The following is a 23,304-nucleotide window of genomic DNA, read 5'->3' on the forward strand; positions in this document are numbered from 1 at the left end:
TGATATCAGCTTATATAATTTAGATTATATTTTTCTAGAGGACGAGAATCAAATCCATGTAAGGCTTTTTCTGCAATAAATGACTTTTTAAATGTTCTTTTATAAACAAGCTTTGAAATCATGCTTGTAACACTGTGAACCCTCATATATGGTCCATTTAATCAAAAATTAATTCCATATGGCAAAGATTACATTAAAAAGTTTAGATTTCTTTTTGAGAAAAAAGAAAGCCTAGTTGTTACATAGTTAAATTCTCCTGTGTATTGATTCTAGAAAGAACCAGAGTAATACACTAATATGAATTGCTGCTATATCCTTATAAATCTTATGCATCCTAACCAATCCATATATAAAAACTGTAACAGATTGAAACATCGAAGCATAAGTTTTGTGGAATTTGTATGGTTACGATAAGTCTTCTAAACTCTGTATCTTTATCTCATTAATTTACCATGTTGATGCTTACTGTTTGTTTTGCTTTCTAGTTTAACTTCACACTACACTTGATGCTCTGTCCTGCAAAGCACAGGTAGAGAAAAGTTATGTTGCCATAGACATGGCAACTTCATCATACTAGCTTTTGTTATGATCATCAGCTGTTTGGACTACAAGAGAGTACTATAATTCTTCTAAAGTTATTAAGGTTCATGAAATATTCAGTTCATAGGAGCTCTTAAGCAAATTTCTGCATCCAAGGTAGGGAAGGTGTTCTGAGATCTTTTTTCCCTTTCATAATTAATTATTACGGTCCATTTAATCACAAATTAATTCCATATGGCAAAGACTGCCTTAAAAGGTTTAGATTCATGAATTCTTCTTCTGCCCTTTTCTCCAAATCTGTGGCTTGTAAGCCAGTCTTTTAAGTGAGGATTTCACATGTTAGAGGACCGATGCTAAATAACTCTTAAAAATTCTTAAATAATTAAGGAAGACATTAAAATTTGTCTAGTATGAAGAGAAATCATAGGGCTTTGATAAATATCACTATACTAATTGTCAAAAGTTGATAACTTGGAAAAGAATGCTACTTTATTTCTTTGCGTTGTACAAATAGAATCCCCTTTAACAAACTCAAGCCCACTATTAATACCTTTATTAATTATAATGCCTTTATTAATTATAATACCCTTTTATATAATTATATAATCTCTTAATAATTACAATAACCAATTAATTGTTATAACCTTTATTAAAATGAAAACCTGTCATAGCATATTTTCTTTTGTGTGGGCTTAATTTTTAGGTGTATACAAACAGCCCACAAACTAAAGACCCTTTACACTTTTAATTATGGAAAATCCCAAAGAACTTTTATTTATGTGGGTTTTATCTATTGATATTTACCGTATTAGAAATAAAGATTAGGATTTTTAAAATATGTGTTACTTCACATGAAAATAATAAAAACCCTTTGCATGTTAACATAAAAATATATTTTAAAATAACTTTAAAATTCCAAAAAGAATGAGTGGAATTGTTTTATTTTGGAAAATACTGATTCAGTGAATCATTCATATCTTCTAGTGTTGACACATTTTATTATGTAATATATTTTTTAATTGTTAATATTACCAATGATCTCATCAGGAAAGTCTTTAAGTACTGGGAAGCTGTGAAGCTCAGCATGACAGATAAAAGTTTTCTAGACTCTTGATATTTTTACCTGAAAGCCTAGATTTTATCATTGTAACCAAATAATCTCAATTGTTTTTCTTAAAATAACAGACTCATTTGATTCATTTTTGAGAAAACAACTGTTACCCAAACCTAACTAATGATAGTTCGTCAGTCATCCTTTAAGCAAAAATAATAGCAATTCAGTTCATAACTCAAACAGTAGTACAAGTGCTTTTCTAGAAATAACTGTCCAGTTCAGTATACAGAAGCAGTGCTTTATGTATACCTCCCATTTTCTCAGCACAGTATTAAAAAGACATTTCTTTACATGCTACTAATAGAACCCCTTTTAATAAACTTAAGCCCAAGGGTCAAGATGAAAAATTTAAAATTAGTCATTTTACTGCTTCATCAAGGACATTTTAAAGTGAGAGAAAAACACCTCTTTAACGTGTGGCAATAAAAAATACAAATAACTAGTGCTGTTTGGTGCCACTGCTTTGATTCATGCTGAGATGCCAGGAGTTTTATTCACCTACTGTTACTTTTGTGCCATCAGTGCAAATATCAACATAGTAAAAAGGTGAGTGATGTCTTAATATCACAATGAAAAAGGTTTTGTTTTACCCTTAGTGATTTTTTGGAAAAGGTCCTGGGAACCCCTAGCAGTCACAGACCACACTCTGAGCATCACTGTTGTGTGTTATATGGGTATTTAGAGGAGTTATCCAAAAGGAAATATTTTGAGGTTGCATATTTTTGATACCTTAAAGGATATGTATTAAGCCCAATTACTCTTAACAATTTAACATAACAAAAATAATAAAACATTTAACATAAGATTATATTAAAATCTTATATTTTATGTAAATACTGTAATATTACAAATCCACTTTACCAAAGCTGTATTATCATTGTTAAATTGGTCAGTAAATGAACAGGAACTTGTTTAAATATGTTATGTTTCTTTATTTTTACCCCAAACTCATATCTTTTTATCTGAATTAGCAAAAGGGTCTTAGGGTTAGTCACTAGTGAAACATGGTCTGGAGGTGGCTCCCCTAGTTCCAGAGGGTCCTCTTAAAATTGGCAAAGGTACAGATCTGAACTAGAAAGATACTGGAGTATCATCATCATCATACTAGTAAAATACTCACTTCATTATCATAGTGATTTATTCTTATGGTACCCAGGTGTTTCTCTGTTCACTCAAATAGTACTGTGATGAAAACTTCTCATAACTAAGCAGTAAACTTGTTCTTGGGATCAGTCTGTCTACCCAGCCAGGCCCAGCCAAAGAGTTCTGTGCTTACTGACTGAAGTCCATAGAGTGTGAGGGGTGTGGGGCCTTGTAGTGAGATCCTTAATGACACTAAGTCAAGGCTAAGTCAAGTAGTACTGATCACTAGGAGGCTCAACTTTCCGTGCTCCGCTACTCAAGGTGTGATGCATGAATGGTTCCAGTCTGCTAACTGGTCTGAGTGCAGAGGTAAAATACCATACTGTGTCCTGAAGGAGCTCACAATACAAATGGAAAGTAGATAAACACTGACAATTCAGTGTGGAAATGTTGAGAAGAGGGTGCTTAGGAACACAGGAAGGGTACCCAACTCAGGGCGGGAGGATGAGTCAGGAAAGGTTTTTTGTAGAAGATAATGAATGATTGGACTGAGTTTTAAAGGAGGAACCAAAAAAATGAGGGGGAAGTACATCTCAGGCAATGAACAACTAAATGCGATTGTAATTATATAAGCTGCAGGTCATTAGGGTGAGAACTAAAGAAATGGGGAAGATGAAATAGAGGAGACACGTTCTTGAGATCCTAACGGTGTAACAGGATATGTTTGCAAGATTTGGGGGTCATGTTATCCATTACCACGTATTGCTTTACTCACTGTGTTGCAACCATGCTGACCTTTTAGTTCCTCAGATATTCCAGGCTCATTCTTGACTTGAGGGCTTTGCAGTGGTTATTCCTGCAGCCTGGAATGTATATCCTTCTCCCCCAACCCCAAGATCTTTGAATGGCTGGCTCCTCTTCATTCTGGTTCCAGTTCATCTGTCATTACTTTAGGGGCCTTTCCTGACTGCTCTATTTTACAGTAACCCCTCTAGCCCCTCCCTTACATTCAGGACATCACTCAACCTTGTTTTATTTTCTTCACAGTACTTGTCACAATGTGTTTACTCTCTGTCTAGGCATGAGAGCACCATTTTATTCTCAGGCGTACAGGTGCTCAAAAACTATTTGAGTGAAAGGTTTTTGAGTGAATAAATGGGTAGCATTATGGAACTGAGTTGAGCAAGTTCGTTATACAAATGGCTTTTTGGGTAGAAAAGATAAAGAACGTTTCACGTGGAAACACAGCTTCAGCCAAAGCTGTTATCAAGGCCAGCCAATGAGGTTGATCAGAATCAGGAAGCATATATGCTTTCCTAAAGTGTCTAGTCTCTTAAAAACTACAATCAAAACTATAAAAAGTTCAAACTAACACCTTCCTAACCTAGATGCCTTCAAAAGTTAAAGTCTTGTATAACACCCAACAACATCATTAAAGAAATTCTTCTTAAATTCCTCTTAAAGTAATGGAATAAAGCTTAATTCACATATTACCTAGAAATAATCTAGATCCCTAGAACTTTTAATATAATTCCGAATGCCAACAAAACCTTTGAATGTTTACAGTTTTCACCATCTAGGATTAAAATATTTAAATTTATTTTATCATTGTATTTAAGACGGGTTTTTTTCTTGTAAACTATTTCATTAATATTTACGCCTCAAGATCTGGGGCATTACAATGAAAAAAATACATAGCCTGTGGGATTTGTGAATCAGGTGATTCCTGCCTGGCAAACTGCACATAAAATAAGATTTTTTTAAAACATCACATAAAATAAGAAAATATATATATATGCATTTATTGCTGAATTATGGAAACCTTTATTATTATGAAAAAGAATATTACCGTGGTATTCCTTTCAAACTATTTATCCATTTATTTTTATCCATGTTTTTTCACTATATTGTTTTTCTCCTAAATTTAGAAAAGAAGTACAGGCCATTTACAAGGCCACTGAACAAACACATAGTTGCCTTTTGAGGACAAACCTACCTAAATGCCATGGTGTTATTTAATACGTTAACAGTTTGTCCAATAAGCTGATCACCTACCTGGCAATACATACTTGGTATCTCCATGGAAATTTTATTCTGTAGTGTAACTCAGCATCTTCTTGTTCATGGTTCTTACATTAATAATACTTGTGTTTTATTTTTAAGTTGGCTATATGTAAAAACAAACTTGTCAGACTATTCTTGAAATACTACATATAAAATACCTGGCCCAGGCCTCTCACTCTATAAGAGTATAAGTTGTTAGACTCTTCAACCTTCTTCTTAGTATTTTATATTCAGTTGTATGTTATATTTCAAAATACAGATGAGAAGAGATATATTCTGTTTATTCATTATATGTGATGAAAAGTAGAAGAAAATTAAATATACTTTCCTGACCACAGTCAATAAACACAGTAAGCCAGGAGATTAGAGCAATGAATATGGGTATACAGTTCTATTCAGGACAAAGTTTTAAGCTCTGGTTACTGTCACTTAGCTAAAAAACTAAGATTACCCAAAACAGTTTAGCGCTGAAAAATCTAAACGTTAGTAAGCTAGACAGTGGTTAACGTAGCATACATTTCTGTTCATTCATTCATTTACCAACGAGGCACTGTTTTGGATACAGCAATGAACAAAGTGGACAAAAACCCTTGCCCTCATGGAGGTTACATTTTCATGAGGAAAACAATAAGCAAAATAAATTAGCTCAATGGGTGATAATGATTATTTGATGATAATGACGATAGTACTAGGTAATTCTTACTAAGGGTGGTCTGTGTGCCAGGCACTGGCCCCAGTGTTTTGCAAATATTAATTCAATAATTGTCTGAAAATAGATATCACTCTATCTCCCATGTTATAGATGCAGAAGCTAGGCATAGAGATTAAGCACCTTATCCAAGGTCATACAGAAAGTAAAGCCAGAACTGAGATTTAAACAGTTTAGTTCCAGAACTAGCACTTTTAACCATTACATATTATTACATACTGCTTGTACTAAGTGTGAGAGGAGGGAGATAGCTACACTGGACTTAGAGTAAGCATTATGAAACTACCTAAAAAAATTGTAAATGAAGAGATTTAAGAAACTCATACATGGAACATTTTAAGTCATCTATATAATGCACCATAAACAACTTCCCCACCAACAAATGGGAAGGTACCTATGGCAGATCAAGAGCTAATTTCCTTAGAATGCAAAGAACTCTTACAAACCAATTAGAAAAGAGTTACTAATCCAATAAACATGGACAAAAAACATGAACAGGCAGGTGAAAGATTAAGAAATACACACAGACCAAAACATAGGAAAGGATATTTAGGGTTTTTTCTTTTTTGCATATTTAAATATATTTAAAAGTAGATCTAGATAAATCATTAAATTTAATAATGACTAATAGGGAGACAAGAGTTATAGGGCTAATTAGAAGTGGCAAAAAGGCAGCTCATAGATGTGCATGGAAGTTGTAGTTTGAGAGCATACCAGCCAAGGTTCTAGGAGACAATTAAGCCCTACAGAAAATGGTTTGAGCGACCATTTTTCTCAAGGGTGATTTGTAGCTAGTACATTGTTGATGCATCAATGAGAAGTTAATTCATTACATACAATGGATGCCTTAGGGTATTAACATTCTCTCTTAGAATTTCTGTTGAGAAGGTCTGGTTATTAGGATTGGAAATAATGACAGTACCTTTAAGAGACTTATCAGGAGAAACCCAGAGAGAATATTTTGAAAATTGTATGAAAAGGGTAAAGGGCAAAAAATTAGGGACCAAAGGGGAGGTATGAGAGTCAAATGTGGTCAGTGTTCATTCTTACTGTAGGTTAATTTTCAGGAACTCACCTGGGTCTTACCTAACGCAATTTAAAAAGCTACATGTGAGTATTCAATTAAATGATGCGTAAAAATGTTAAAATTTAAGATTTTATTATTTCACTAAAAAACAGTTTATGATACAGCAAGAAAATAGACTCCACTATGCTATTTGTAATCCTGACTATGTATTTTATTTCTAGGGAACCTTTTATTATTTTATCAGGAGGTTTGTCATACGATACTGTAGGAAGAAGACCTTGCTTAACAGTTATGCATGGGAAAAGTACTGCAGTGCTAGAAATGGACTATTCAATTGTTGATTTCCTGACGCTGTGTGAAACCCCATACCCAAATGGTAAGCTTTGTGTCTTTAAAGTTCATTCTCTATAGGTATGTTATTCAGAACAAAGACCTATTTGTTATCTAAGTAGTTTCCTTATCCTGTTGTGCCAGTTCTTCCGTGGGAGAGATGCTGCCTTCATAACTTTGTAAATTTTATTTGAGAAGTAAATTTTGTTTTTAAACTGTATCTGTTTAATATTACCTATTAGTAGTAAGTGCCTTTGAAGAATAAACAAAACTGTCCACATTAAGAAGCATTTAAAAATCCTCTAAATTACTAATGTATTAGTTACAGTTCTCAAAAAAAACAGAACCAATAGGAGATTTTAGAGAGAAAAAGAGAGCAAGAATATGAATTTATTTTAAAGGAATTGTGAAAACTTACTGCAGACTGAAAATTCAGGAAAGAGTTTGATTTGCAGTCTTGAGTCTGAATTCTGAAGGCTGGAAACTCCAGCACGTTTCTGAGTTGCCATCTTGAGGCAAATTGCATTCCCCCCCCCCCCCCCCCGAACACCTCCTGTCTTTGCTCTTCAGGCCTTCAACTGATTGGATGAGACCCACCCACATTATCTAGGATAATCTGCTTTACTCAGAATCTACTAATTTAAATGTTAGTCACATCTAAAAAATACCTTCACAGCAACATCTAGACTGGTGTTTGACCAGACAGCTGGGCACCACAGTAAAGACAAGTTAACACATGAAATTAACCATTACAACTGGCATGTTATTATTTCAAGAGGAATTTATCTGGATCTTTTTTTACTTTATTTGAAGCTAATTGAGATATAAATATGTAATGCATTTTATAATTAACATGCACATAGAAAATACCCAAGAAAGAGATTATAATATTATAGTAGTACTGTAGCAGGTTCCTGTGAGATCCAGTATGAGTTGTTCTTATGGGTATTAAGATTAAAATTTAGGGTTTGTTGTTCATGTCCTGCCTTGGACTTTGCAATACCATGGAAGGTACTGTGAGCTTCTTGTCTAATTCATGTTTACAGAATAAATAATTTTTTATGGGGTGTTATATAGATTTATCTCATTTAAAACATACTGGCCTTGCATTGTATGAAGTATAATATCAGAATGTTAAATACTTGAGAGAATGGAACAAAATAAAATAAAAACTAAGCAAGAAATGTTTGTTATCTCATTTGCTGTCCTCTCGCATATTTAAAACTATTGTTCATGCATTGTTTTCCTATTCCAGATTTTCAAGAACCATATGCTGTGGTTGTTCTACTAGAAAAGGATTTAGTACTTATAGACCTTGCACAAAATGGGTAAGAAATAAAATTTGGTGAGCAATTACTTTAGTGTGTGGTGAAAAAAAGAGTCTTTTTAGCATAGGATTGGCTGTTTCATTTCTTTGAAAATGCTACATTTATATCCATAACCTGGACCTCTGTTTAGAACTACAGATAAACATTTCTCATTACCTGCCAAATTTCTCTGTTATGTTACTCATAGAAATTTCCTGTTTAAGTCAAAATTTGTTGAATTTCTGAAATTTCGTATGATTCAACTTAATACTTGGATACTCTGGGGGCACACAAAATCAGATATGTCCAAAATTCATCCCCATCACAGCTTTCCTCCAGATAAACTCTTGTAGTCTCTCCACCCATATTCACTTTCTGTTGCCGTGTATCATGAACACTGTCAGGTAATTTTACATGCAACCCCAATCTTGTTACTCTTTTCTTTAAACCACTATAGTCCTCTATTGGTTTTTTGTGTAATAACAGTTTCTCGGCCTGCTACTCTACACTGAAGGAATTAAGGGTACGTTTCCAACCTGGTGCCTGTTTGCTAGAAAAACTGAATGGTGTATTAAACAAACACCACACTTCCATGTCTTTTCTTATGTAGCTCCCAACAGCTGAAGCATTCCACTTGCTTCACTGCCATCAAAAATCCACATAACTTTCAAAGGCAGCCTCTTCAAGCTTTTCTTATTCTCTCTTAACCAGATATATCATATCTGATCTATAAATTCTCACCATCGCTCCTTTGCAACTTTTTGTGGTATTTCCCATATTCTTCTTGTTCGTAGATGATAGTATGTTTACTTATAAATTTTTTGAATGGAAGAACATTGTATTACTTATTTGTATTTCTTGAGAGATAATCATTAAATATAGTTTTAAATGAGTTTACCCATTCAATATTTCAGTGTTTCTCAACTGGGGGCAATTTTGCCCCCCAAGAGATATTTGGCAATGTCTGTGTAGACATCTTCTGTTGTGGGGAGGGGTGCTACTGGCATCTAGTGGCAGAGGACAGGGATCCTGCTAAACATCCACAATGCACTGGACAGTCCCCATAATAAATTATCTGATCCAAAATGGGAATAGTACTGAGATAGGGAAACCCTAAAGTGTAAGTGAACAGTATTATTTACCTTACTTTAAGGCATTCCTAAATTCACATCAACTTAGTGTATGCTACCTGTAATAATGAATTTTTTTTCTTCTTGAAAATTACAAGACCATGTGGAACAAAGGATAACTCATTATTAAATAAGTTTAAATATTTTTTTAAGTTTTCATTGTTGTATTAATCATAGGTAGTAATTCATTAAGTTAATATTTTTCTTTTCCTGTTGTTAAAGGTATCCTATATTTGAAAATCCCTACCCTTTGAGTATACATGAATCCCCTGTTACATGTTGCGAATATTTTGCTGATTGTCCTGTGGACCTTATTCCTGCACTTTATTCTGTTGGAGCTAGACAGAAACGTCAAGGTTACAGCAAAAAGGTACTGAACATGAGTTTTAGTAACTACTGTTACATTTCAGTATTTTATATTTATCACTTTGGAGTGGTTGATAGTGATACCTTTTCTAGAGAAATTAAAATCCTTTTTGAATATGAAATATGTTGTGTACTCTTGTCATAGATGTATTCTGAAGATATATAGTATCCTTGGAAATGGCTTTATACAATAATCTTTTCTTATAGGAATGGCCCATTAATGGAGGCAATTGGGGCTTGGGTGCTCAAAGCTACTCAGAAATAATTATTACAGGGTGAGTAAAAGTCCATTTTCACCTAATGAATCGATAATAACTAAATATGCTTAAGACTACATGAAAATTAATTGGCAGGTAGTGCTTGCAGTAACATAATAAGAAATAAGTTATTGTCTAGAACCTGCCAGTTTACCCTAAATTTTACCTTTTTCCTCATTTTGGTGACTGTCTTTTTAAGTAACAATGTATTTAACTTCAAAGAGAGAAATAATGTAATTTTTTTTTCTTCAACACATTCTTAACTCATTTGCTTTTCACAGGCACGCTGACGGGTCAGTTAAGTTCTGGGATGCTTCTGCGAGTAAGTATTCTGAATCGTGTTTGTTACATGCTCTACAATCATTGCTTTTATATAGCCTGTTTTGTAATGATTACATAACCAACATTTAATTTGAAATTTAGAGACTATAAATTTAATACCTGACTTATCAAGTATATGAGTTTAGAATTTATAATAAAGACATTTTAAGGATGTTAATTAGTAAGTCAAGAATAATTTTCAGCAGAAATACCCAAGTCCTTTCTTCAAACCTTCTCTTCCTAACTCAGAGATAGGAAAAGTGGGCATATGTTTCAAATCAACAGAAATCTGCTGAATAATTTTAATACCTGATTCCAAACTTATCTTTGCAAAATATATATGGTCGCTACATTAGCAAAAAAGGAAAGAATGCTTTGAGTGAATAATGTTTGCAATTAGAATCCAGTTCACTGAGGGTATATTATGTTTCACCATGTAGAAGTGTTAGATAATATTGGTACCTTTCAGAGAGAAAATATATAGAAAATAAATCTGCAAAGCAAAATATGTGCCTTATTGTTTTTATTATATTTATGCAATTGTTTTTTACAAAATCTTTTTGTTATTTTTTTCAGATAATTTAAATCCATCATAATGGTGATTTTTTTTTTTCTTTTTAATGAATACAATGAGTACACGTTTTTTGGTCAGTGAGTACAGTGAATGCATTATGTAAAAGAATAGTAGAGAAATGTGGACCTAGGGATAAACTGTGGTTCAAAAAATATAGTTTATTTTCCCTATGTGGTATGACTGATTAAATATTACCTAATATTTGTTCTTTTTATATTAAGATATCATCTTTTTATATTAAGATATCATATTTTATCTTCTTTTTTAGTAAATCTACAAGTATTATATAAATTAAAGACGTCTAAAGTATTTGAAAAGTCAAGAAATAAAGATGACAAGCCAAACACAGACATTGTAGATGAAGATCCGTATGCCATTCAGATCATCTCCTGGTGTCCAGAAAGTCGAATGTTGTGCATAGCAGGAGTTTCAGCTCATGTCATTATTTATAGATTCAGCAAACAAGAAGTGATTACAGAAGTCATTCCGGTAGTAGTCTCTTAATTAGTTTCAATGTCAGATATCTGACATCTTAAAGTTTTAGAGTTATTTAGGAGGTTCTTTGCAGGCACTTTTAAAACACCTCAGTATTTACATTGCCATCTATCTTCTGTGACAGAAAGTCATATTTCTTTGTATATCTTCTTACTGAACATTTAAATCTTTAAATATATTCTGTTTCATTTAAGGGAAGCTAATATAAGTATGAACATACTCTAATTTAGTATTAACAGGAGAGCCGTAAATTCTAAAATCATAATGCATGTGTGCGTATACTTGCACACATGCACACGATCATTTTTAAAAAGCTGAGTCAGGAACCTTTTTTCCTTTGCTAAATCCTTACCTTTAGAAATCTCACTAAATTTTTCCTTTAAAAGTGTTCTTTCCTCTGTAGTGTACGTGTGTGTATGTATAAACTGTAATAAAATGAACAGTAATTATTAGGAGAGGGTAAACTTTTTACTTTTACAACAGATGCTTGAAGTTCGATTGTTATATGAGATAAGTGATGTGGAATCTCCAGAGGGTGAACAGGCACCACCTTTGCCAACACCAGTTGGGAGTGCCAATCCTCAGCCCGTTCCTCCTCAGTCTCATCCTTCTACCAGTAGCAGTTCATCTGATGGGCTTCGTGATAATGTCCCTTGTTTGAAGTAAGTTATCTAAAAGTACAGGTGTTTTGGAAGTTATCTTTTAATTTAGATAAATTGTAAGCATTCGTAAAGTGAAGTAACATCTTCCTGTGATGGAGTACAATGACATAACCACATCTCTTTTTGTGTTTCGCCGTGGTTAATTCAACTCTTTTTTTCTGTGGCACCAAGAGAAATATGATTGCATTCCATGATTTTATCCTGGAAGTACTAAGATTTGATCTCTAAACATACTGGTAGATGAGCATGGATCTTTCCTCTATATAGAGCTTCGTCTTCTAAATCCGTCATTGTTTTTTAGTCTGGATTTATATGTGGATCAAATGTATATTTAGGCTGCTTTCTTCCACTCTGAAAATTCTGTTTTTTCAGTCTTTAGAGATTCAGTTGTTGGGTAATCATTTTCTTGTCTTTTTCTGAATCTTCTGTAGCATCACAGTATCATTATTTAAATGCCTTTATTGTGGAAATCCAGATTTGAATACATTTTGCTTTTTTACAGGAATAAATTGGACAAAGTTTAGTTTTCCTTTTTTTCTGTCCAATTTATATTATTGAGTGGTTAAATTTTGTTAAGCATACGTGCCTTAAATATGGCACAGAAAGAAAAGAGGAAAGAGTTAAAATCATTGAAGGAGCTCATGAAGACTTATTAAAAGTATTACATTTACAGAGAAGTCGGTTAGGGCAGTGACTGAAAACTGGTCGTGGAAAATGTCAGAGATTCAATACAAGAGTGGGGGACAGAAACCAGGCTGTAGTAGGTTCAAGCTGGGGCCGGTGGCGAGAAAGACAGTTTGCATTTGTTAAAAGAACCGGGCTTTATACTGTTTTGGCTTTAGATCTGCTAGAATCTTTTATTGGTGAATGGTTCAGCAGTTCCTGTGGAGAATATCTGTGTAATCAAAACTGCATTCACCCCAGAGATAAGGCAGATTGGTTTATGTGACAATCACTTGTGATATAAATCTATAGAAAAGTAGAGTTTGGTTTTTTTTAAATCTGCTTTATATGTTTACATGAATTTGAGGTTGTGTGTTCTGTGCCAGTGGTTCTCAAACGGGGATGACTTTGCTCCTCAGAGTGTGCTTGGCAATGTCTGCAGATATTATTTGTCACAACGGGAAGAAGGGGTGCTACTGGCATCTAGTGTGTAGAGGCCAGGGATGATGCAAAACACGCTACGGTGTGCAAGACAGTGCCCCACGACAAAGAATGACCCGGCTCAGAATGTCAGTAACGCCAAGGATGAGAGACTGATCTGACCTAACGAATATAAGCATTGAGGTTAAGCACCTATCAGTACATTCTCAGAAAGGTCTCAAGTTTCTCCTCCCTCCCCCTCCCCCTCCCCCTCCCCCTTCCTTTCTCTCTCAGGTATATATACACACACCTCCTTTCTGCTACAGTCTGGCATATGTTTAGATAGAATGAGACTTGGTAATAAAAGAATTCTACATCTTTCCCTTTTGTTACTTATTCTGTACTACTTTACTTTAAACTTAAATTTGTAAAAGTTTTGTTAATGTCATTTCTTCTGATTTTAATGTGTATTTCTCCTGCTTTTTGTCAATTTAATTTTTATAAGCATATAAAGTACAATTTGTCTTTGAGGTTTATTTTGGTAACGTATTTCTGGTAACAAGTTTGAGATTTTTGTCTAAAATCCACACATTCACTCGTGACTTTTTAAAATCATAGGCAATTTGAGTTATATTTCTTTTTTTTAACCATTTTAATAGTTTTCAGGTTAATGCAGTTATTTATTAACTTCATATTGTTTTAGTCCACAATCTCAAAAGCCAGTTTTTAAAAGTCATAAATATAGCTAAATTGATGTGAAAATAACTAATACTTAGATGTTTTTTGTTTGTTTTTATACAAAATGTTTTTGTACATAATTGGGTTGGGGAGTTGTTTTTCTTTTTTCCTATTGAAGTCTAGTTGATTTACAGTGTTGTGTTAATTTCTGCTGTATGGCAAAATGATTCAGTTATACATACATATATATATATATTCTTTTTTTAATATGTTTTTCCATTATGGTTTATCATAGGATATTGAATATAGTTCCCTGTACTATACAGTAGGACCCTGTTGTTTATCCACTCTATATAGAAGAGCTTACATCTGCTAACCCCAGCCTCCCACTCCATCCCTCCCTGTACAGTAATTGTTTTTCTGAAGAAACATTTTAAAAGCAGCTATTCAATTTACTTCTTTTACCAATAAAATTTTGGTTTTATTTAAGTATTTTAGTTGTGCTTTTGCAGGGTGTTAGTCCAAAGCTACAAATTATTTTGAAACTACAAAGCCTCCAGACATTATTTTGACATTTAAAATACATTTGTGCAAATTACAGAGCTTTTTATAAAAGTTCAACCCTTTATCTTTAAAAAGTAAACAAATTAATTTGTATATATTAAAAATATTAAAAGGGTAACTTGCATATAGCCATTGTAGACATTAAACGTAACGCCCACCCAACCCCCATTTTGTATTTTTAAAATCTAACATATTTCATCAATTTCTTGATTCGGTTTCTAATTTTTTACCAATTGGGGATTTTTCAGCAAGTTTGACTTATCTTTGCTTTAGAACTCTTTTGTTCCTTGAAACTAAGTAAAATAAGAATCCCATGACTTCTGTGTGTCTTCATCACTTACATCTTAAATGTGCCCGTATAGGCACTTCTAAAATTATCCCTGAATGCCTGTTTCTGCTCTTGAGAATCTAATCTAATGTGCACATTAAATATGCCAGAGGGAGGGTAGACACTTCCTTGAACCTTATCTAATTCATACAGGGAGAAAATAGCACACTCAGACCTACAGGCTGTGCTTACATCAACAGAGGCTGTCTCTGGTGGAGGTGAAATGCCACTCAGTCTTTATTTTTGTCTTTCAAGAGGGATGGCTGTAGCCAAGCAGTGGGTGTTTCCCTGAGGGAAATCAAAGCTTCTGCATCAGCCAGTGTACTGTTCTGAGTGTATTAACTTGAAGACTTTGCACAGGCAGATGTGACCGCAACTCAGTTTGTTTTAGGGGTACCCTCGGTGATTCACGTTTACTCTGAAATTTGGGCAACATCCTGACTGTTTTCTTACCTAGAGTGAGTCTAGCAAGTAGGACAGCAAAAAGTCTGGTGTCATGGTGTTCTTCACTAGAAGCACCAAGTAAATGATCCAAAGGGTTCTCTGAGTTTAGTGTCAGGAGACTGAACATCGAATAGACTTCCTGCTGTCCTTCCTTTATACACTCACTCCAGAGCAGAAGCCCCAAGAATTGTTGGAGTAACCAGGCTTTATATATGTTTTGCAAGAACAATTACTGGAGAGAGTCTATGCAATCAAAAATGTTCTCACTTTAAAGTAAAAGTAGATTTCTTTTTAATAGTAAAAGTAGTCACAAATAAATTGCTCACATTTTAAAAAAATTTTATCTTCCAAAATCACTTGAAGTTTGCAAGTATGACAAGGTATTATATCTAAGTAACTTTATTCCTTAGAAAGTCTCACATTTATAAACCACCCCCCCTTCACTCCCTCTAACATGCTTATAACAAATTTAACCAGTATAAGTTTTGTATGAACTCACTCAGTACAAGTGAGTATAACTGTTTGCTGAATAGTTCACTTGAAGATCCTACCTCAAAGTTAACCACATCTTCCTCTAAAACTGGCTCTTCATCTTGACATCTTTTATCTTTCTTTTTTTCTTTTTTGGAACTTAGAATCACTGTCTTCTTTTTCTCCCCTCCTCTATCTCTAATCAGCCTCCAGCTCATTCATTCATTCAGTAAATATTGAGTACTGCCTCTGCCGGAATATTAAAAGTAACTGCAAGGTGTCTACTTTAGTGGAATTTACGAGCCCTTTTGAGAACTTACCTCATGTGTTTGAAATCTACCTTATTATTTCGCATCACAACGATCACAGGAACTTCCGCATGGGTCTCATTGTACTTTGTCTTGCATGCCTCTACGGTTAATCTTTCCAAAATATTTCTTATAAATCTTCACTGGCTTTTAATACTTTAATAATGAAAATGTATTACTTTTGTATAATCTGACCATTGACAAAACTCTTTCATAGGCACTCACAGTGCTGTCATACTGTGATTAGGTAATATTATTCCCACTTCTAGACAGGAAGACAACTAGTAAGTGGCAGAACCAGGACTCAAACTCAACCAAGACTCAAACCAACATCAAACCTTTGCAGCTAGACCTCAAAGACCCTGGAAAGTCTGGCCCTGGCCTGTCTCGCTATAGTGATTTTTTTTTACTGTTACTACACACACCTTCCACTGTGACCAAACTTAGACACTGGTTAATTTTTGACTATGGGTTTTCCTACTTCTTTATCTTGTTGGCATATTTTTTGCAAAAGCAATTTTTTTAACACTATGCAGCAGTTATTAGGGGAAGAGTCTGCAATCAAAACTACTACCAACTCAAAGTCAAAAAAGATTTTTTTTCATAGTAAAAGTGGTTATACAAACAAAAATAAATTGCGCACATTTTTTATACTTTTTCCTTAACTCCTTATGTTTTGGTCCAGTTTTCATTTAGTTATACCATACCTTTTTCAAGTTTTAAGCCTACTTTTCTAACTTGGATTTTTTTCTCTAACTTGATTTTTTTCCTCTTAATACCGAAGTGGCTGCTTCTCTGCATTCTTCTCCCCATCCTTCCCTATTCTTCTTTCATCCCTCTCTACCCACTCCTCCCCTTCTCCCCCTTCCCTTCTCCCCTCCCTCCCCAGTTTATATGTGGAGCTTACATATAATTTCTTATTTTTGTGATTTATCTAGGTGTCTCATCTCCAACTAGACTAAATGATTATAGAAGACAGGATTCTGATTGTGACATTTTTTATATTTTACAATTTTATATATAAAGTTATTTTTTATATAGTTATGTATGGGTGACTTTATAATTACATAGGCTAATAAGATAATTGAAGAGGTAACATGTTAACAGGTAACATGCTTTCCTTTCTTACAGAGTTAAAAATTCTCCACTTAAGCAGTCTCCAGGTTATCAGACAGAATTAGTTATTCAGTTGGTGTGGGTGAGTGGAGAACCACCGCAACAAATAACCAGTCTGGCAGTTAATTCTTCCTATGGATTGTGAGTATAATTTCTGTGTTTCTCGGTCTCTTCATCGTATTCCATGCATTTTTATATTTTTAAAAACAGAATGATCTTTATTATAGTATCACTTAAAAAGATGTTGTATAACTTTAATTTCAGACCAAACTCAGTGTTTATTTGGAACATAGTTCTGTTTTGAATAATTTACTCTGGATATGCTTATACTGCTTCCTGATTTAAAGTTAAATACCTTATGGACCAGTGAATCTATCCTCTCCTGGAAGTACTCTGAGAAATAATTTCCTTGTTAATGTTTGGTGTAATGAAGGTCTAACAACATCAACCCAGAAGACTATGTTCTAAATTGATTCTATAAATGTTGAACCATAGCTGTATAATTTGTTCTTTCTCCTTCCATAGTTAACTTGTGTAAATTGTAAAGGCATAGTAATAGTTAAGTAAAGTATTCATCTATACTACAGGTGTATTTTTATTTATCAATTCATGCCTTCAAGTATATAGTGTTAGTAGTACATACTTTTTATTATAATAGGATAGATTGATTTCTTTTTTAATATATTTATTTATTTTTGGCTGTGTTGGGTCTTTTTTTTTTTAACATCTTTATTGGAGTATAACTGCTTTACAGTGGTGTGTAATTTCTGCTGTATAACAAAGTGAATCAGCTAAACATATACATATATCCCCATTTCTCTTCCCTCTCACGTCCCCCTCCCACCCTCCCTATCCCACCCCTCTAGGTGGTCACAAAGCACCGAGCTGATCTCCCTGTGCTATGCGGCTGCTTCCCACTAGCTATCTCTTTTACATTTGGTAGTGTATGTATATCTGTGTCACCTCTCACTTCGTCCCAGCCTACCCTTCCCCCTCCCCGTGTCCTCAAGTCCATTCTCTACGTCTGCGTCTTTATTCCTGTCCTGCCCCTAGGTTCTTCAGAACCATTCTTTTTCTTTTTTTTTTTAGATTCCATATATACGTGTTAGCATACAGTATTTGTTTTTCTCTTGTTGACTTACTTCACTCTGTATGACAGTCTCTAGGTCCATCCACCTCACACCAAATAACTCAATTTCGTTTCTTTTTATGGCTGAGTAATATTCCATTGTATATATGTGCCACATCTTCTTTATCCATTCATCTGTCAGTGGACACTTAGGTTGCTTCCATGTCCTGGCTGTTGTAAATAGTAAAAATCAACGTTGTGGTATAAGAGAAACAACATGCTAACTGTTCAGTCTAGAGCTATTTATTATGTGTAGGTCACTGTCTCCTTCCTTGATTCTAGCCCTAGGGACTCATTCATCTTTCTTCTTCCTCCTTATAGCTACTACCACCTACTCTATCTCTTGCAGTTGTGCACCCAGCTAAGACTGGCTGTGGTCTGAGATAGTATTCTCTAATGTCTTTTATTTGGGCCCCACCATGTAAGAACACAAACGTTCCCCTTTTTAATATTTTACTGCCCACAGCCATAAGAGAAACAGGGAATAAGAAAAGGAACCAATAGGAAGTTTCAAAGGAAATTGCAAATCAGTTGATCACAGTCCCCATTGGGCTCACAGATATATTTTGTTTAGCCTTTTTTGTGTATTTTTAAAATTTGAACTAGTTGCCAAGACTATTTAATGTGAAAATCCATATTTAGAGCTTTAATTGAAAACTTTGATTATCTGGCCCATGTCTCCATTTCTGTTCGGCAGTAGTCAGGAGGAACTGGGTTGAAGCTTCCCCTCTTTAGGTGGGCTGTCCACTCTCCAGTTCACCACAGTCCTTAGTTGGCCTGTTTTACTTACTTATATAGCCCCTCTATATACTTTAGCTTTCGATTCCTGGCTTAAGGGATCTTAAAAGAATAAAATTCCTTTATTCATAGTTGCTTTATTCATAGTTGGTTTGTACTTCCCGACTCATAATTGAGAAGGTATTTGGAATAGTCCAAAGGGAGGCCTCCAAGATTTATGCTTTCTACTTTTTATTCTTGACTATAGGGATTACCAAAACTTTTCCAAAGGTATAATCCCCTACTTCCCTAGTGGAAGGGAATGCCTTCCCCTGAGGCATTCAAAATACCCCTAAGTCTGAAAAATAGATGTCATATTGCCTAGTGTGGAGATTTATGTCCCTGGTTGAGTTTCAACTCCTATGCCTAATTTTTTCTATATTAATTTGTAATCATTAATATCTACAGAAAATCTGCACAGTTCCATCAGAAGGCGTATGTAACCTGTATTTGCATGGCCGTAATAGTGTTTTGTTTCAAAAGGAATTTTCTTAAAGACCCATCGTGATTTTTTTAGCCCTGTAGACTGCAATATGTTTTCTTGTAGCTGTTTATCTGTGCTAAAATATTTGCTCTTTCCCTATTCCTAGGGTAGTTTTTGGCAATTGTAGTGGCATTGCAATGGTTGACTACCTCCAGAAAGCAGTACTCCTCAACCTGGGCACTATTGAATTATGCGGCTCCAGTGATCCTTATCGGAGAGAACCCCGATCTCCTCGTAAATCTCGACAGCCTTCAGGAGGTAAGAAGAAAAAAGTCCTGAGCTTTAGGATTTTCATAAATGCTGAGTTACTTCTGTGAATATAAGTACTTCCATTGGGTACATAGCTTGTCTGATTTCATCTGTTTGTATAAACTGTATCAGCCTGTCTTTTTGTTTTGTGTTGTTATTAGCTTATGCTTTTGTTTTTAATATTCTAGGATTTTATTTAATATTGGGAAAGAACCACAGTTTCAGACTTCTTTAGCTAAATTATAATGACAGGAAAATTCATCCCATTATTACATAACAAAAGTTAATTTCACAGTTCTGTCCCTTTTATTGTTTAGTGTTGTGAGACCAACAGTTTATTGTTCTGACTATTTAATTCAAAGGAATCATTTCCCATGTGAAAAAAAAATGTAGATGCAAAAGTGAATTTGAACTCTATGAAATACAGTGTTCTCTGATAGCTTTGATTCAGTGCAAGCCCAGATCCATTAAGAATTCTCTCCGTAGCATTCTTTTGTGTTTGCTAGGTAATTAGTCTTATTTTAAATGTTTTAATACGAATTCCTCATGGGACACATGTATAGTTAGCTGTTTATAATAGTACTCCTCACCTTTTTTTTTCCAAACCTCATGGCACACACAGAAAATGGCATTGGATTTCTGGCATATAGGGATATATTAATGAGGCCTCTAGCAGTAACTGGCCTCTGGGCTCCAGACTCCCCAGGACCTGCCCAGCTGGACCAGGGATTGAGGGGAACTCCATCTGGGGCAGACTTAACCTAACCCATTTGCAGAATGCCATCGGGAAGCTCTGATCTATACTTCCTAGCTCAACCTCTCTGAATTAAAATTCTTTCTGAGATTCATTTCCCAGTTGCTTTCAGGACATTATTAGCTGATACTAAATACTTCTCATAATTCATGAGAGAAGAAAAGAAAAAGGTGATGGGATGTAGACCTTACTATCATTTTGGTGATAGTTGAATATTTTTTTCTGTTTTTGTTTGTGTGATCATTTTGTCATGTGTTATCTTCAGCAGAAATTGTTGTCCCAACCATACCATTCTAGTATCTTTGTCTCCTTTTTTTTTTCCTTCTGCTTTTCATTGCTTCACTAAGGTATGCTGATTGTGACTTCTTGCATGTGCGGCGTTTCTAGCTTATATTCTGAATCTGTGAAAAAACTCCGTTCTTCTTTTTTAAGTAAGTTATTTATTCCATGTCGGTAAAGTCATGACAGTGTATTTTGTCTGTAAAATTATTTTTTCTCATTTATTTTTAGAAGAGCCTATTAAAGCATCCTATATCGAAAATAATATACTCACTATTTAAATTCATCTCATAATATGTATATAAAAACAGCTATTGAAATGTTTGTGTCACAATCCAGTTTCTTTATAAAGCGAAGGAACTAACATTTAGTGTCAGAAAGTTAAACATTGTCTTGATAGAGGAGTAGTAAAAGTTTTATTACTCCTGAAATTAATTAATTTCTTTTCTTGTTGGTACCTCATCATAGTTTACATAAAATTACTGGAAATTAAATACCTAAATTCATCCAAGGATAGAGACCAGTTCTACCGTGTGATTTAAAATTTTTTTTCTTGAATTCCATTGCATTCTACTTTATTCTGTAGTAAACCTTACAATATTATTCATTTTATTATTTGCTTCATTTTGTATTGAAGAGTTACATGTTTAGGCACAAGAGAACTTACTTGAGTTTTCATCATCGGTTTAAGATATTTACTGATGGTTGTTATGCTCACTTGAACAATATTTAGGATTATGTTTTAAATAAAAATTAAAAGAACATTATTTTAAAACATTTTAACATTTTAAGAATATTTGTGCCTTCTAAAATATTTATATTTCAAATAAAATCAAATGTAGAATAATTGGTACTAAAATTCTTTAATTGCATTGATATGAAAATGATATTTTTGCTAAAGTGTATATTTTATAATACGTTCTTGAAGTGTAGCCCAAGTATCATGAAATTGTCCTTCTATCTTTTGTAATACGTCAGTATGAATGGAGAGATTTGGTGTTTTTTTCCTACGGATAGGTGCTAATATATTTTTGTAAAGAATAAGATGGCACTCAAATTATTTTATAAGATAAAATGTTACTGTTTAAGTTTAAATATTTTATAGCTGTATAAAATATCTACAGTATTTTCATAATAAAAATTATGAAACTGTCAGAGGGACAGGTAGTGATAAAGTATTTCAACTACCTATATATATATATCTGCTGATAGTCTTAATTCTGTTAAAAGTGAAACGTGATAATATACGTCTTGGTTTGTTGGCCACTTTTTCACTCAGTGAAGGACACAAAAAGAAATTTCTATTCTGAATATAATATCTAATGATGTGAAAGTAATAGACACATGAGAAAAAGTACTTACTTAGGCTTGGAAATAGATAAATATAGAATTTAATAAAGAAGGAAATTAGATGCACAAAGCTGTATCTAGAATTTAGGAAAGATATTTTCAAAAGTTATAGAGAGGAGGCTCTAAAAATGAAGTTTTGGGCTCTACAATTGCAGTTACTGTCAAGTCGTCAATATTTTCGATAAGACAGTAAAAGAGAAATAGCCCAGTAGTACTAGTTGAAATTTCTGTCTTTGTGTTTCTGATAAGAAATGAAAGAGACTATATAAGAAATAAGGGATACAGTCAAGGATGGATAAAAATGTTGCATAGATCAGTAAGTACTGTGTTGAATTAAGGCTGAATTCTCCAAAATGAGAAATATAGCAAAATGTTTGGTTACAGTGAAAATATAGTTAAGGAAGGATTAGGACACCACTTTAAGGATGATTTGCAATGATAGTTGAAAAATAGAGTACAGAACTAAATCACTTTGTTTCTCAGCTCTCCATTAAGAATGATTTTTCTCTCTGGAAATTATGAAAAATAATAAAGAGAAATTAAAGTTTAAGCCACATTATGCAAATAAGGCAAACCAAGCAATAATGAAAAGATATCAAGAGAATTTGTAAAGAAAATTTGTAAATGGTACCCCCAATTGATGAAGGTCAAATATTTTACAAATCAGTAAATTTGATTTACAAGTCAGTCAGAATTCTAGAATGATTTGCTAAGTAGTTGATGCCTTACATGCATATTGAAAATAGAGATAATAATAGAAGTCAGCAGGAATTCACTAAAAGTAAGTTGTTCCAAAATCAGCATTACTTTTTTAATCTGGTAGCTACATTGATAGTTCATGGCAGCCTGTTGACATAATATTTCCTGAAGTTAATTGGGTATTTGATAAAGAATTCCATGATACTTTTGTGAACCAGACAGGTGGAAGTGACCTAAATACCTAGTTCAATTTGATGGTTGCAAGATTAAGTCAGGAGTCAGCAAACTACAGCCTGCGGGCCAAATCTGGCTCATGGCCCACTGCCTGTTTTTGAAGTACAGTTTTATTAGAGCAGCACCATGCTAATTCGCTTAGGTGTTGTCTGTGGCTGCTTTTGTGTTTCAATATTAGAGCTGAGTAGTTGCGACAAATTGGCCCCAAAACCCAATCTGGACCTTCACAGAAAACATTTGCCAACTCCTGGATTAAAGCATGGTACCTAGTGGGTTGGTTTGTGGCCTGATACTAATTTGATGTAGTGTGCCTCAGTTAGTGGGTATGTAATACTGAATAACATGTGATTATGCTTTGTTGAACATTTTAAATAGTTA

The 23,304-nt window shown here is 33.9% G+C and overlaps 1 protein-coding gene across 5 annotated transcripts in view; it reads left to right on the top strand.

Moving 5' to 3' along the window:
* STXBP5 (syntaxin binding protein 5) overlaps positions 1 to 23,304 on the top strand; it is a 165,990-nt gene that overhangs the window by 81,616 nt on the left and 61,070 nt on the right. For all 5 annotated transcript variants that reach the window (XR_016395246.1, XM_022558713.2, XM_022558722.2 and 2 more), the window contains 9 exons: positions 6,759 to 6,913; positions 8,123 to 8,195; positions 9,527 to 9,674; positions 9,878 to 9,945; positions 10,209 to 10,249; positions 11,091 to 11,311; positions 11,801 to 11,979; positions 16,987 to 17,112; positions 19,468 to 19,619. Coding sequence is in view for 4 of the 5 variants with exons in the window: in XM_022558713.2 (XP_022414421.1) it covers positions 6,759 to 6,913; positions 8,123 to 8,195; positions 9,527 to 9,674; positions 9,878 to 9,945; positions 10,209 to 10,249; positions 11,091 to 11,311; positions 11,801 to 11,979; positions 16,987 to 17,112; positions 19,468 to 19,619 (1,163 nt within the window). In the remaining variant the exon portion in view is untranslated. The remainder of the gene's footprint in view (positions 1 to 6,758; positions 6,914 to 8,122; positions 8,196 to 9,526; positions 9,675 to 9,877; positions 9,946 to 10,208; positions 10,250 to 11,090; positions 11,312 to 11,800; positions 11,980 to 16,986; positions 17,113 to 19,467; positions 19,620 to 23,304) is intronic.

Source organism: Delphinapterus leucas, chromosome 12, assembly GCF_059928025.1.
Source record: "Delphinapterus leucas isolate spDelLeu-1000000601 "Yukka" chromosome 12, BTC_Dleu_Yukka2, whole genome shotgun sequence".
In the NCBI taxonomy this organism is placed as follows: Eukaryota; Metazoa; Chordata; class Mammalia; order Artiodactyla; family Monodontidae; genus Delphinapterus; species Delphinapterus leucas.